This window comes from Aquarana catesbeiana, linkage group LG04 (assembly GCF_042186555.1).
Source record: "Aquarana catesbeiana isolate 2022-GZ linkage group LG04, ASM4218655v1, whole genome shotgun sequence".
Taxonomy (NCBI): Eukaryota; Metazoa; Chordata; class Amphibia; order Anura; family Ranidae; genus Aquarana; species Aquarana catesbeiana.
The window spans coordinates 593,264,636-593,281,287 of NC_133327.1; the positions used below are offsets into that span (position 1 = coordinate 593,264,636).

General features: G+C 40.4%; 1 protein-coding gene across 5 annotated transcripts in view; it reads left to right on the top strand.

The window, feature by feature from the left end:
• Positions 1-14,178, top strand: part of EHBP1 (EH domain binding protein 1) — a 733,557-nt gene extending 719,379 nt beyond the window's left edge. For all 5 annotated transcript variants that reach the window (XM_073628177.1, XM_073628181.1, XM_073628179.1 and 2 more), the window contains 2 exons: positions 9,085-9,199; positions 13,061-14,178. In XM_073628177.1, coding sequence (XP_073484278.1) covers positions 9,085-9,199; positions 13,061-13,151 — 206 coding nt within the window. In that variant the 3' untranslated portion in view covers positions 13,152-14,178. The remainder of the gene's footprint in view (positions 1-9,084; positions 9,200-13,060) is intronic.
• Positions 14,179-16,652: the final 2,474 nt, after the last annotated feature.

A 16,652-nucleotide genomic window follows, 5' to 3' on the forward strand; every position in this document is an offset into this window, starting at 1 on the left:
CCAATCACAACAGGATCAGACACTTTCTTGCTGAGCTTTGTCCAGAAAGGGGTATATCTACACTGGGGAACAAAGGTACTCTCATCCAGGATAAAGGTCATGGGTGCTCAACTTGTGGCCCTCCAACTGTTGCAGAGCTGCAAGTCCCATCATGCCTCTGTCTTTGGGAGTCATGCTTGTAACTGTCAGCAGCATGCAATACCTCATGGGTCTTGTAGTTCCGCAACAGCTGGAGGGCCATAGGTTGAGCACCCATGCTCTAGGTCAGTGGTCTCCAAACTTCAGTCCAAGGGCCAGATCCGGCTCTTTGCTTGCTTTTATCCGGCCCTTGGGTCATTACCAGCAACAGTGGGGCATAGTTCCTGCTTCTCAATTCCTCTTAAAGGCACCAATGATAGGGGCACTAGTCCTCTCACTGACACTAAAGAGGGGACACTAGTCCTCCCACTGGCACCAACAATGGGCCACTATTCCTCCCACTGACACCAACGATGGTGCACTATTCCTCCCACCTACCACCAAAAATGGGGCACTATTCCTCCCACTGACATCAACGATGGGGCACTATTCCTGCCAATGATGGGGCATTATTCCTCCCACTGACACAATGATGGGACATTATTCCTCCCACTGACACGAATGATGGGGCATTATTCCTCCCACTGACACCAATGATAGGGCACTATTCCCCCCACTGACACTAATGATTGGGCACTATTCCCCCCACTGACAACAATAATGGGGCACTGTTCCTCCCTCTAATACCAAAGATGGGGCAGTGTTTACTCCCACTGACACCAGGACATACTGGCCACAGTCTGGTCCCCCTACTGTTTGAAGGATATTAAACTAGCCCTTTGTTTAGAAAGTTTGGGGACCCCTGCGCTAGGTCATGGGTGCTCAACCTGTGGCCCTCTAGCTGTTGCAGAACTACAAGTCCCATCATGCCTCTGCCTTTGGGAGTCATGCTTGTAACTTCCAGCCTGGCAATGCCTCATGGGACTTGTACGTCCACAACAGTTGGAGGGCCAAAGGTTGAGCACCCATGCTTTAGATAATATCCCTGTTATATGGTCCATCATGATTCTTCACTGCATTACATTTATTTTAATGTGCAGAATAAAAATGATGGATGATATATTACATTGGGGCACAAAATGGAAGTAATGTTATGTGGCTTCATTGTTTGAACATTAAGGAGAAACTTCACTCTAAATAAAAATGTGTAAATAGGGTCCTTATGGTAGAGATGCTTAGAGTTCTAAATATCTCCTACTAGCCCCCTTTTTTATATTCTAAGGATTCCTTTAAACACACAAATAGTGGCCACTTGTGAAGGCGCAATGTACACTCTAATCTGGCCATACACTACCCAATCTGACACTAGTACAATCTCTGTAAAATCTCCTTTAGATTTATAGTACAACTATGGTATGAGGATAAACCTAAACAGTCCATTGAGTTTGTCTGGAAAGAAGGTAATTTACAGTGCCTTGAAAAAGTATTCATACCTCGTGAAATTTTCCACATTTTGTCATGTTACAACCAAAATCGTAAATGTATTTTATTGGCATTTTATGTGATAGACCAACACAACGTGGCACATAATTGTGAAGTGGAAGGACAATGCTAAATGGTGTTTAAATTTTTATTACAAATAAATCTGTTAACAGTGTGGCGTGTATTTGTATTCAGCCCCCCTGAGTCAATACTTTGTAGAACCACCTTTCCCTTCAATTACAATTGCAAGTCTTTTTGGGGATGTCTCTACCAGCTTTGCACATCTAGAGAGTGACATTTTTGCTCATTCTTCTTTGCAAAATAGCTCAAGCTCTGTCAGATTGGCTGGAAAGAGTCTGTGAACAGCAATTTTCAAGTCTTGCTGGGCCATTCTAACACATGAATATTCTTTGAGCTAAACCATTCCATTGTAGCTCTGGCTGTATGTTTAGGGTCGTGGTGCTTCTGGAAAGTGAACCTCCGCCCCAGTCTCAAGTCTTTTGCAGACTCTAACAGGTTTTCTTCTAAGATTGCCCTGTATTTGGCTCCATCCATCTTCCCATCAACTCTGAACAGCTGCTCTATCCCTGCTAAAGAAAAGCATCCCCACAACATGATGCTGCCACCACCATGTTTCACAGTGGGGATGGTGTATTCAGGGTGATGTGCAGTGTTCGTTTTCTGCCACACATGGTGTTTTGGTTTTAGGCCACAAAGTTCAATTTTGGTCTCATCTGACCAGAGCACCTTCTCCCACATGTTTGCGGTGTCCCCCACATGGCTTCTAGCAAACTGCAAACAGGACTTCTTATGGATTTCTTTCAACAATGGCTTTCTTCTTGCCACTCTTCCATAAAGGCCAGATTTGTGGAGTGCACAACTAATAGTTATCCTGTGGACAGATTCTCCCACCTGAGCTGTGGATCTCTGCAGCTCCTCCAGAGTTACCATGGGCCTCTTGGCTGCTTCTCTGATTAATGCTCTCCTTGCCCGGCCTGTCAGTTTAAGTGGATGGCCTTGTCTTGGTAGGTTTGCAGTTGTGCCATACTCTTTCCATTTTCAGATGATGGATTGAACAGTGCTTTGTGAGATGTTGAAAGGTTGGGATATTTTTTTTAAAACCTCACCCTGCTTTAAACTTCTCCACAACTTTATCCCTGACCTGTCTCGTGTGTTCCTTGGCCTTCATAATGCTGTTTGGTCATTAAGGTTCTCTAACAAACCTCTGAGGGCTTCACAGAACAGCTGAGATTCAATAACGCACATTTACATTTATTAATTAGGTGACTTCCAAAGGCTATTAGTTCCACTAGATTTTAGTTAAAGGTGTCAGAGTAAAGGGGGCTGAATACAAATGCACGCCACACGTTTCAGATATTTATTTATAAAAAAAATTAAAAACCATTTATCATTTTCCTTCCACTTCACAGTTATGTGCCACTTTGTGTTGGTCTATCACATAAAATCCCAATAAAACACATTCATGTTTTTGGTTGTAACATGACAAAATGTGGAAAATTTCAAGGGGTGTGAATACTTTTTCAAGGCACTCTATGTTTTTGGGAGCCAAATCATTTAATCATTTCTAATAAACTGCACACTATAATGTGCATCTCAACATGCAAATGTCTGAGTCTTTATCACACAGAAAAGAGATCTCCAGATCCAGTATGATGTAGAAATCAGGACAAGATATTCAGAATGAGGTGTGAGACTCTCTGCTCTGCCCCCTCACTGGAGTGCTGAGCTGTGGAGGGGGTGGGAGCGGCCGGCTCAGGCTCTCAGTGGCTCGCTGAGAGGCTGAGCTGAGTGTCGGTCCAGGGATATAGGCGGATCCCGACTTTGTGGTCGTGATGACGAGGAGCCTTGACCGACTCTGTGACGTCAGCAGAGAGCAGACTTCAGCCCGCTTTCTGCTGAAAACGGGTCACAGGAGTGCAAAATGAACTTTTGCTGCCAAAACAGCCGCAACCCATCAAGGCATGAATGCCACTAGACTTCTGAAGCTATGTTGTGGTAACTGGCACCTGTATACATGAGAGCAGCCCTTTTTCTCATTACATATGTAGGCTAAGCTTCCTCCTTTGGAGTATAATGCCGCGTACACACGAGTGGACTTGCCAACGGGCTAAACTCCGTCGGAATTTCCGACGGAAAGATTTAGAATATGTTCCATATCTGAGACAGTCTGAATGTCCGACCAGAAGCTCCCATTGGACTTTTTCTGTCGGGAAGTCCGGCCGTATGTACGCGGCATTACTTTTCGCACTGAAGTCTAAGTCAGCTGACTCATTGACAACCATGCATTCACTGTGTGATTAATATTTTATCTCACCAGTTGTAAGAGGCCAAGTAATTGTGCTAGGTCACTGAGAGCTCCCAATAGTGGTTAGTTAAATCTTTTTTAATGACAATTTGGAAGCGCAAGCTTGTGAAAAAATATTTCAAAAAGTACTTTGTTGTAAACAATACAATCATTTCTCATAATATGTACACTCTGAAATTATAACATACAGGCCCTTTAATTATAAAATTGGTGCCTTACCTGAAAAAAAAATGGCTGCCTGTGAATGTGTTACACTGATTATTGTCAATAGTGTGCAATCCCCCCTATAGAATACGAAAGCAGCATGTGATGAAAGCTTGGCCCGGATAGGAGGCACAATAGGAAAATAAGCAGCTGAAATGTCTCGGGTATCCTTAACTCCGGGGTCAATGCACACCCATCTAATGCAGCAGAAAACCTTTTTTTCAAACTCTTCGTATCTTGCTTGGTGCCTTTGTGCCGTCATTTTCTCTTAAAAAACAACAAATTGAGAGGCAGAACTGATATGCTGTCCGATTCTGTGGAAAATTTGAAGCTTTCTGCATCAATGAGCTTTCTTCTATCAAAGGTGATGATTCACTATACTTCTGTGTAATGCTCAGTTCAGCAGAGTTTTAATAATGTGAGTGTGCATACAGACAAGTACAATGACACAGCAGTGTGAACATTGAGGGCTCATTCTCTGCAATGCGTTTTTCATTTGTTGCAGCGGGTTTATATGTCCTACAAATCATCCCTGTGGAATACGCACTTGTTGGATACTGCACCAAGAATGCAATAAACCAGATTTTTTCAAAACATACCTGACCTTAATACCTGGGTATAAAATTCCCCTTATAGGGGACAAACTTGTCAGACTTTTGGTCTTTTTAGTTGAGCTGAAGTGTTATTTTTAAAGACGTTCTAGAAATGCATGTATTTTATTTATTTTTTATTTAATGATGTGGTGTTTAGTCTTCAGAACTGATGCTTTGTTTAGTAAGATAAAGAACAATGTAGTGCAGTAAGATATAAACTATTCTCTTTTTTTGTTCTAGCTGCTCTAGAATTAACAGACCTGTTGCTTACCGAATTGGGCACTTCATCTTTACCATTTGGGCTTTATTATCAGGGATAACTGTGCTCCCTAAAACTGCCCTCAATAGGCCACTTAAACATTGCTTTGTTTACATCAGCCAGTCTGAAGGCTATACTGTACAGTAAATAAGGCAAAATGTTTTCAGACCAGGACTGACAACAGGGAAGGCATTGGGGGTCTCACTAGTAGTGCATTCTGTTTTGCACTTTTGGCTGTCTGAAAAAGCAGAAGATGGTGATTGGAATCAGGGCCGGTGCTACTACTAGGCAAACTAGGCAGCCGCCTAGGGCGCCCGGCAACTGGTGTTCCTACACTCTTCAGCAAGCAACTAAGTCTCAGTATCATCAGGCAGCCGCCGCTCCGTTCGCACATAGTGTCAGAGGTGCAGCGGAGGTCTGTGTCCTGACTCCCGAATGAATGGAAGCAAGCAAACATTCTTTGATGGGCACTGGTAGGCTTTTTATTATAATTTTTTTTTTTTTTACTAGTAATGGCGCAGATTAGCAATTTTTAGCGGGACTGCAACATTGCAGGGGACAGATTGGACACTTTTGACACTTTTTTGGGACCACTGACATTTATACAGCGATCAGTGCTATAAAAATGCACTGATTTACTGTATAAATGACACTGGCAGGGAAGGGGTTAACACTAGTGGTGATCAAGGGGTTAAATGTGTTCCCTAGGAGGTGTTTCTAACTGTGGGGGGAGGGAACTGACTGGAGGAGAGAGATCGCTGTTCCTGATCACTAGGAATAGACGATCACTCTGTACTCCCCTGTCAGAATGAGGATTTGTTTGTTTACATTGACAGATCCCCATTCTGGCTTTCTGTGGAGCGATCGCAGGTGGCCGGCGGACATCGCGGCCCCTGGCCATGTGCATCGGCTCCCCCGCCGTGCAGCGTGCGCTCACGTGCCTGCTATAGCTCTTAGAAGAGCTGACGTACAGCTACGGCGATTCGCGGGAACAAGCCGACCTACCGCCGTATAATGACAGGGGCTGGTCGGCAAGTGGTTAATCCCCCATACACACGATCCAAAAATCAGACGACTGATCCTACTTTTTTATTTTGCATGCTAGTCGCATATCGAACATGAAGAGTTTACTAAAGTTAGCTGATCGTACACAGGAGAGACGGAGCAGTGTGGTGTGCCAATGTAAACAAAGCACACCGCTGATCTGTCAGGGAGGAAAAGTGAGAGATCGTGTTTCAGCTATGCTGAATCACGATCTCCCTTTTTCCTCTAGTGAATCCACTCCCCCCACAGTTAGAAAGCACCTCCTAGGAACACATTTAACCCCTTGATCGCCCCCTAGTGTTAACCCCTTCCTTGCAAGTGTAATTTATACAGGGATCAGTGCATTTTTTTAGCACCAAAAAGTGTCACTTAGTGTCAGATTTGCCCGCTGCAATGTCGCAGTCCCGCTAAAAAGCACAGACCACCGCCATTACCAGTAAAATAAAAGTCTCTAAATCTATCCCGTAGTTTGTAGACGCTATAACTTTTGCGCAAACCAATCAATATATACTTATTGGGATTTTAGCAGAATACAAATTGGACTAAATTGATGAATACATTTTTTTTTTTTTTGGATATGTATTATAGCAGAAAGTAAAAAATATTGGGTGTTTTTTTTGCACCAAAAGAAAGCTCTATTTGTGGGGAAAAAAAGGACATTTTCATCCGAGGAACTTTTGTACGATTTTTGTATAGTGTGTACTCCAAAATTTTTCTCGTACGGGAACAGAGCGAACGATTTCCGTTTAATGTGTACCATTTTCGTACAAGAAAAATCAGAAAAGAAACACTGCACATGATCAGAAACAATACATTTTTTTTAAAAAGCCTTTGTCGTACTAGAATTTTCATACGAATTTTGTGTCCCCCACTTTACTATTCTAACCAATGGCCTTCAGGGGATCAGGAAGGAAGTTTTCCCCCCACTATAGAAATGCTTTTACATGGAATTTTTTTTTTTGCCTTCCTTGGGATCAACTGTGGGTGTGGAGTGCTGAATGTGGAGGTTATCTATTGGTTGAACTAAATGATCTTTTTTAAACCTGATTCTATAACTTTGTAATTATATTACTTTCTACATAGCTGAGTGCAGACTGGCTGAATGTAAACAAAGCAATGTTATGCTAACCTGGTCCTGTGATGTCAGCTCTTATGCCCTGTACACACTATAAGAAAATGGAAGAACATTTTCATCCGAGGAACGATCGTACGATTTTCTGATATCGTTTACACAACTTTCAACAGCCGATTTCGACTTTCCAAACGAAAATTTCCAAAGGGACAAACTCCAAAATTTTTCTCGTACGGGAACAGAACAAACGATTTTCGTTTAATGTGTACTGTTTTCGTATGATTTTCATAGGAGAAATATCAGATATGAAAGACTGCGCATAATCATAAACAACAAATAACAACAAAAAAAAGGCTTTGTCGTACGAGAATTTTTGTACATTATTTCTATCCTCGGTTCTGACTTGCTGTGAAACATCAAGGAAAACCGGCCGATCGTTCGCCCGATTTTCTCAGTGTGTACGGGGCTTTAGAGTACAGAAGAAAAGGGCAGAAGTGAGAGTTTATTTCCAGAAAGTTGCTTGGTTTAATTTACGTGTAGAAGGTAAAACCGCTTAACGAGGAGTTCCGCCCCGCCCAGCAAAAAATTAAGTCAGCAGCTACACATACTGTAGCTGCTGACTTTTAATATTAGGACACTTACCTTTCCTGGAATCCAGCGATGTCGGCACCGCAGCTGACGTTTCCATCAGCTCTTGGGTGCTGCTGCCGCCATTTGTAATAAGGGAACCCCCGACAGTGAAGCCTTTTGGCTTCACAGCCAGTTCCCTACTGCGAATGCGCAAAGTGAGCTGCACTTTCTGAATGACCCGGCGGCGGGGGGAGGAGGAGGGAGACCGCACTTCAGAGTGATCTCCCTGCGGCGACATTTCTCAGAAAAAACGGGTACCCGCTCCCCCCAAAAGGTGCCAAATGTGGCTTCGGGGGGGGGGGGGGCTGATAAGCGGAGCTTCAACTTTTGGGTGGAACTCCACTTTAAGTGTTGTAAATGTAGTTGTCGTCTAAATAAATCAAGAACTTGAAATAAACTACCAGATTCCTTTTTTGACATGAACACTCCTAAAATGGCTCTAGCCATCTTTTTACCATCCCCCTGATGATTGGATTCAAGTCTTGTGCCTGACACCTATCTACTGTAGCTGTGCTTTGTATATAAAGGAAAGCCAAGGGAAGTAGGCTTTCAACTGGTTTATTCATGGTAATATTGTGCTGATTTTTTTTTTACTGGAGGGCAAAAAATAGTTGCTGTCCCTGCAAACTAATCCATTAGTATATTTATTATTCACAGTTCTAATTGGAGAATGAAAATCAAACCCTGATTAGTTCTAGGTATCAGAGCTATTTTCATGTATTAGTTTCTACAGATTGACCTACAAGTTTTTTTATAGAAACGTAAAGTTTTTTTTTTTTTTTTGTATAATACTTCAAAGTTCTATTCATAGGAGGACACACTTCTTCAAATATACTGTGCTGATCTCTTGGTACCCCTACCTTTTATTGCACATGCTTGTAATATTACATAACTTCAGAAAGAAATGTTGGGCTTGTTAGCTAACAGTGTGAAGGTCCACTTACTAGCCCGGGCTGTACAAATTCTTCTAAGCGGGAACTGGTTGCCAGGAGTTACTGCAAACTGCACACAATGGGGGATATTTATGAAAGGCAAATCCACTTTGCACTACAAGTGCAAACTACAAGTGCAAAGTGCACTTAAAATTGCACTGAAAGTGCACTTGGAAGTGAAGTCGCTGTAAATTTGAGGAGTAGATCTGAACTCAGGGGAAGCTCTGCTGATTTTATTATCCAATCATGTGCAAGCTAAAATGCTGTTTTTTATCTTCCTTGCATGCCCCCCCCCTCAGATCTACAGCAACTGCACTTTCAGTGCAATTTCAAGTGCACTTTGCACTTGTAGTGCAAAGTGGATTTGCCTTTAGTAAATAACCCCCAATGTATGCACTAACTTTGTTTTTAGCTAAGCCACAAATATCCTTGTTGTATTACACCGGAAGGTGCGGCTTATTTACAAAAGATTGACACTCCTCTGTGAGCCATTTTCGTCTAATATACTGACTTGTATTTTTCAGATTGGCAAAAAACAGAAGCCCAGAAGAGACGGGAGCAGCTTTTACTTGATGAACTGGTTATCCTGGTTAATAAACGTGATGCCTTGGTCAGAGACTTGGATGCCCAAGAAAAGGAGTAAGTTTCCACTGTCAATACAACTCTTTACTGTCTTCCTATGTATTATTGTGCTCAAAGAGATCAAATACAATAAAAATTCTAGTAAAGGAAGCTTTTAAAAAAATGTCTGTTCCCTTGGCAGAAGAAAAAACACTCATATAGAGCGTTTTTTGTACATAGTTTAGGCGAGTTTAAAAGAGTTTTGCGTTTTTCTGCCAGAAAGCTCCAGTCTGAAACGCAAACCAGAAGGATTTTTTTCCTGCCTCTAAACCTTGAGCTTAACCGCTTGCCGACCAGCCGCTGCACTTGTACTGCGGCAGAATGGCACGGGCAGGCGAATCGCCGTCATGTTATGTCGCTCCTTAAGGCAGCCACTAGGGGTGCGCGCATGCAGCTTGCCCCGGGAGCTGATGCGAGTGCCCGGTGGTCTCGAGGACCGCCGGGCTTCCGCGATCGCTCGTAACACAGTGAGAACCGGGATCTCTGTGTGTAAACACACTCTGAGGGGTTCTCTGAGGGGAGAAGTGACAGATCGTCTGTTCATACAAAGTATGAACAGCGATCTGTCATCTCCCCTAGTAAGTCCCCTCCCCCCTTCAGTTAGAGCACACACTAGGGAACACAACCCCTTGATCACCCCCTAGTGTTAACCCCTTCATTGCCAGTGACAATTTTACAGTAATCAATGTATTTTTATAGCAATGTATCGCTGTATTAATGCCAATGGTCCCAAAAATGTGTCAAAATTGTCCATAATGTCGCAGTCTGATAAAAATCGCCGCCATTACTAGTAAAAAAAAATAATAATAAAAATGCTATAATTCTAGCCCCTATTTTGTAGACGCTATAACTTTTGCGCAAACCAATCAATATACGCTTATTGTGATTTATATACACACACAGACAGTATAAATATTCATGTGACATTTACTTACATTTTTATGTATATATCTGTGTGTTATATATATAAATTGTATCACTGTGTTTAAATTATTTACCCTGTTTCCCCGAAAATAAGACCTAGCGTGATTGTCGGTGATGGCTGCAATATAAGCCCTACCCCCCAAATAAGCCCTAGTTAAAGTCCTTGTAGGTCTTATTTTCAGGGCAGGGCTTATTTTCGGGGAAACATTGTATGGCTTATTTGGGGGGTAGGGCTTATATTGCAGCCATCACCGACAATCACGCTAGGTCTTATTTTTGGGGAAACAGGGTATATATATATATGTGTATATATATATATATATATATATATATATATATATATATAATATAATTTTTATTTTATTTTTATTACCAAAAATATGTAGAAGAATACATGTCGGCCTAAACTGAGAAAAAAAATTGCTTTTTAAAAGAAAAAATGGATATTTATTATAGCAAAAAGTACAAAATATTGTGGTTTTTTTTTCAAAATTGTCGCTCTTTTTTTGTTTATAGCGCAAAAAATAAAAACAGCAGAGATGATCAAATACCACCAAAAGAAAGCTCTATTTGTGGGGAAAAAAGGACGTCAATTTTGTTGGGTACAACATCGCACGACCGCGCAATTGTCAGTTAAAGCGACGCAGTGCCGAATCGCAAAAAGTGCTCTGGTCAGGAAGGGGTTAAAATCTTCCGGGGCTGATGCGGTTAAAATATGCCTGTAATCATCCTAATGTGTATGGATACATAGGATAAGATTGAGCTGCTTCTACAGGCAGAACACAAAACTCCTGTAGAAGCAACGATTTTTAAGCCAGTGTGCATGGGGCCTTTCCAAACGTGAATGAAATGTTTACATGACTGGTGCAGATCCTAGTATTTTTCAGTAATAATAGTGATAATACAGCCACCTTCTGTTAGCATTTATCCTCTATCTTACATGTCAGCGTACAGTTTGCAACTGTTGCAGTCCTTTATGCTGATACATGAATTGTTTTATTGATACCTTTCCATTCAATACACACAGTTGACATGTCCTTATACATTAGATGGACATCAGAGTACCAAGCAGTCTGACTGCCAAAAGTTATTTTCCCAACACATAGACAGGATTGGTTGCCTACTTCTAGTTTGTGTGGGCTGTAAACTGTAGCACACTGCTTACCCGTCTACTGACCCCAAAGAGTAGAGGAGGGTCAGCTTGAAACTACACAACCTGCCAATTAAAGGACTCATGTGAAGGTGGCCTCCTACTTTGCCCAGTTGTCTTCTGAACACATGAAAGTCCCAGGTATAGGATGGTGGGGCATCCGATATGTAGCAGCATTTTTATATCAACAGGATACACAAGAGAAAAACCATGTAAGAAAGTAAAGGCTTTTCTTTCACTTATTGAAGTCCACAAAGCACTTTGCTCCATCTAGGTAGGTAATGCTGTGAGGCAGAGCACTAATCAGTAAACAGAATTTGTATAACAAAGTACCGTTAAGATTATGAACGGACATTACAGTATATTCTTAAGTAAGGCATCTGTGGTAAAAAAGCAGCAGACAGATTTCTTGGACAGCCTACACTACTGCATGGGGTCCTAAAGGACAAACAGGCCTCTTAGGTCCACCAGATATGGAGGGAAATCTGTAGTAAGACCGCCCCCCCCAGGCTCCATATACACACTGGGCTTAAAAATCACGCATCTACAGGAGTTTTGTGTTTTGCCCGTAGAAGCAGCTCAATGTTATCCTATGTGTCCATGTACATTAGGATGATTACAGGCATATCTTAAGCTCAACTTAAGCCAAACCTTCTGATTGACATTTCTCATTGGAGCTTTCTGGCAGAAAAAAAACTCTCCCAAACTTGCCTAAACTATGTACAAAAAACGTTCTATATGAAAGTTTTTTTTCTGCCAAGGGAACTGACTTTTTTTTAAGCCCAGTGTGTATGAAGCCTAACACTAATGACAAGAATGCATGGGCAAGGAGAACAGGGTAAGAAGGCATCTATACATGGCAACAGTGCTGGGCAGTGAATGCATTTTTCTGCACAGAGGTCCTCTGCAGTCCAGGTCCACCATTGGCAATAAGGACAGTAGGGGACATGGAGAATATGATACCAGGTCCCACCCAAAATTAAATTATTGTCCTATATATCATTAATTAAATAAACATGAAGTTAGTGGAATTCAGGTTTTATAATGGAGAATGAGTTAAAATAACCCTATTTTCTCATTCCACTTGGTCTGACACTTACCTAATACGTTCCTAGTCCTACAAATAGTGTCAAATGTTGTACAGAAGTACTGACACCAGGTTATGGCCTTCCAAAAAATGAGAAAAAGAAAAATGTGTCACTGTTTTACACATTAGAATTCTGGAACAATGTCCCTATGAAGGACATTCTTGTTATAGTGATTTTATTTAATTTAGGTCACACTTGACCTAATTTATTAGTTACTTTAAAAAGGGGCCTGTATTTACCCCCACAGCATCCAATTAGATTTAAACCCATAGTGCAAAGTAAGAGTTGACAAATTAAAGTTTGAATCTAATTTTCTGCTCTGTGGCTTTGCAGACAGTTTTTATTTCAGACTAATTTACAACTAAGGGCCAAAGTTCTACTTTAAATATGAAATATTTCCTGTCTGTCTTACTGCAATATAAATGCAACCTGTGAAAAAAAGATATAGTATAATAAAAAGTAGGACAATATAAAGTGTACAGTTCATACAGAGGATGTGCGCATACACCTGAATGTAATCCTCATATAGGAACCGTATACGTTATGTGATCACTGCTTAACATTGTTAGGGGGGGAAGTGAGTAAAGACAACTTTGAAAAGAAGATTATCACTAAATGCATGCTTCACATTCCAGGATGGAGGTTGACGGCCCAAGTACTCCTCAAATTTTTTCCTTAAATCTCTATATTTCTCACACAGTCCTGTGTTTCTTGCAGAGCCGAAGAAGAGGAGGAACACTTGGAAAGAACCCTGGAACAGAACAAAGGCAAAATGGCAAAGAAAGAAGAGAAGTGTGTGATGCAGTGACCAATGCTTTAAGGAAGACACTGTCCAGGCCCCCATAATGCCTTGTGCTTTTGGGATTCTGTTAATGACTGGAAGCCCTGTAGAAACTCTATGGGAAGACTTTCAAGGAATGTTCCAAATAAACATCACTAGTTTTCTTTCTGTTTTTGGTTTGTTGCTCTATGATGTATCATTTTAACAGAACTTTGGTGTCAACGGAGGCCGCAAAAACCTTTTCTCTCCCTAACACTGTGTCGACACTGGTTAAAGTTTGATGTCCAGGAGCCAGGCACATGTGAAATTCAGACAGATGGGGGTCACACCTGGAGAGGGCGACTTGACCACCTGTTGTATGGGCTACCGGCTGCTCCAAGCAGCATCTCTTCCATTTTCAGCTGCAAAGCAAAATATGACTGCAAGGAGGGACTTGCTTGTAGCTGAAATTTCCTTTTATTGAGCTATGCTGGAGAACTGCGTGCATCTCCATCAATGTATTCATCTAGTCCTGCCATTTTATAAAAAATATGTAAGCTACCTACATTTTAATTTGAATGGTATACATACAATGCTATATTTACCAGTGTTTATTTCGAGCAGCTATTTTACATTATATCCTCCACAAATTATATCCATAAAAATACTGTATACGCTCAGCCGGAAAACTGACCTGTGACATAGCTTACCCAGAATCCTTTCCATACCGAGTTTGGCTGCAGAACAGCCGTTTACATTTCCCAATAAGAGGCTTTTAACCATTTGTGGGAGAAAGATATTTATTTCATGCTTTTAATTACAACTGAACCTATACGTTAGCTGGTACTGCTGTTGCTATTTATTTCTGCAAACAAATTTCTGTCTTTGTCATGCCACATTGTACCGGTATTAATATATATATATAGATATATATATACATATATATCTATATATATATATATATAAACTGTGTCCTATCAGCCTATATACATCCTGTTATATTGGTGCAACTGTTTATTTATTACAATACTGTCTCATACAGTTTTCAATAAAAAGCAAAATATTTCTTACCGTTTATGCAGTTTTATTCAATTTTTATTGAGTTTTGTTTTTATTGTCCTGAACCTGAGTTTCTGAAAAAGGTAATTTAGTATATGTGTGTGAGTATATGTATATATATATATATGTTGTAAGGCGCTGCGTTAACTGTTGGCGCTATATAAATCCTGTATAGTAATATTAAATATATATTTATTTATTTTATATATATATATATATATTTTAACACACAGATATATACATAAAAATGTAAGTTAATGTCACATGAATATTTATACTGTCTGTGTGTATATATTTTTTTTTATTTCACAAAGTTTTATTAGGGTTTTTTAAAGTAAATAACAAAACCAGAAAAATAGGAAACCAGGGTAAATGTAAATATATATATATATATATATATATATATATATATATATATATATATATATATATATATATATATACACAATTTCAGGGCCACATAAAATAATCGCAAAGTTGTATTTGTTTTTGCTTTTTTTGTTTTTTTTACATAGAAACAATATTCTGTTTGTTTAGCCCCCACAGGGTTCATATTTTATAGAATATTGTCCAAACCTTTTACTCTTCTAAACCCTGCTATAAGTAAAATTATTTTTCATGAAACTATGCCTGAAACAAATCCTGAGCTTTGATCTGAAGCAGTATAATACAAAACTTCAGAATTCTACACAACCCTCCAAAAAAAATGTGTTCTAAAGAAAAAAGCAGCCTTGAAAAACAACCTATTTGCCCTCAAAGAAAGATAGTGTGTACTTTAATTAAATGCTGTATTATAATTAGAAAAAAAAAGGTGTGAAGACATTATCCCTCATAACTTTTTTTTTTATCTGATGTAGTATAGTGTTTTAGTGTGGGTAGCACTCTTCGGTATTATTTATCAGCCCCCTCCACATTGCTGTGTGTGTAATCATTAATCTGTTATTAGGATGCTATCTTAATAAAATCTTATGTATGTGGGCTATATGGAGAGGACCAGAAACTCTTCACAGAGATGGAAAGAAATACATTATTAACATGCAAGTTAATCAATTTACAAATACCTGCAGGAGGGTTTTAGCAGGGACTTGGGAATATTAATTATGATGATCGTTTTATTAGAATTCAGAAGGATAATTCTAAGTATTGTAAAGTACTTCCAGTGTACAGATCGTTCCTTGTATGACACACAAGTCATTTCTCGCTGGATCTTCTCTAGATTGATATCTCACAAGTTAGATTCTGCCCCAGACCGGGGAATCCGGAGATCTGGGGATCCTTTATCCTCATGATAATAGAATCTGGGGGTTCCTGTTATTATTATAATAGATGGAACTTGGTTCTTGCTGGTGATGTACAGTTCTTAATATGAAGGATGTGGGCTTCATTCTGATTACTGGCTAAAGAAATGACAGTTCATGTCTGGCTTCTGCTCTCTGAATTCTCAGCGATAAGCAAACAGCTTAATAATTGCACAGTGTGGCAACTTATAATAACCAATCAGAAATAATCATTACTGATTACAGCAATCGAAACTAGACTACAATTTGTAATCAGATGTTAAACAGAAATTAAATCATATCAACGTTCTACTTTATGACGCAGAAAAACTTTGGCTCCCCAAGTGCTGTAGAACTACAAGTCTCAGCATGGGGCTCTTGCAGTGCAACGTCAGCTCCGGTCACAGGTTGACCTAATATTAAAAGAACTATTTTAGGGTAAATATAAAACTTACACATCAGACGCCTATCCTTCAGGTCTCATATATGGCAAAAAAAATTAGCAGACACTCTCAAAGCTGCCAAATGGTACAATAAAAATAATAAAGAGAAAAAAGTGATACAAAAGTGTTTGATAGATTATTTATTTTGGGACAAATAATTTGATTATTGGAAAGTTGGAAAAGCAAGATAAAAAAAGCAAATCTTAGTAAATGGATGGGGGGAGAGCATTGGGGCCCCTCACCCTTCCCTTCACCCTGGCACCCCCAGCTCTCCCTTACCTTGCCCGGAGTTCGCAGCGCACTCCCCACTGCTGCGCTACACAAACATCCCCCAATCAAAGGGAACAATAGAAAAAAGGAGTCGGAGGTTCTGCCCCTGCAATTTGGAAGCTTCATGAACCGTCATCCGGATCCAAGGCCAAGATGCATGAAAGAGCCCCTGGGGAGGGCAGATTTTTTTTTTTTTTTTTTTCTTAGCACTCAGTCATCCCTGAAGATAGGGAAAGGGGGGGGGGTGCTGTAGTGATCTGGTAGAATGAAGATCTGCTTAAGTCATCCAGGTATCAGATGAGTCCTCCTAGCTCAGGTATTCAGATCCCAGCCAAGTAGATCCCAGGTGTGGAGGTGATCTGCTGGAGGCAGCCTGTATCAGTGAGATCCCAGCACAGTGGCTGCTGCAGCATCTCCTGCCCACTTGTCTTTTTATCTGCTCTATCCAGCAGCCAACTAACCAGTCACCACAAATCCCACTACAATTTTCACTGCTTCAG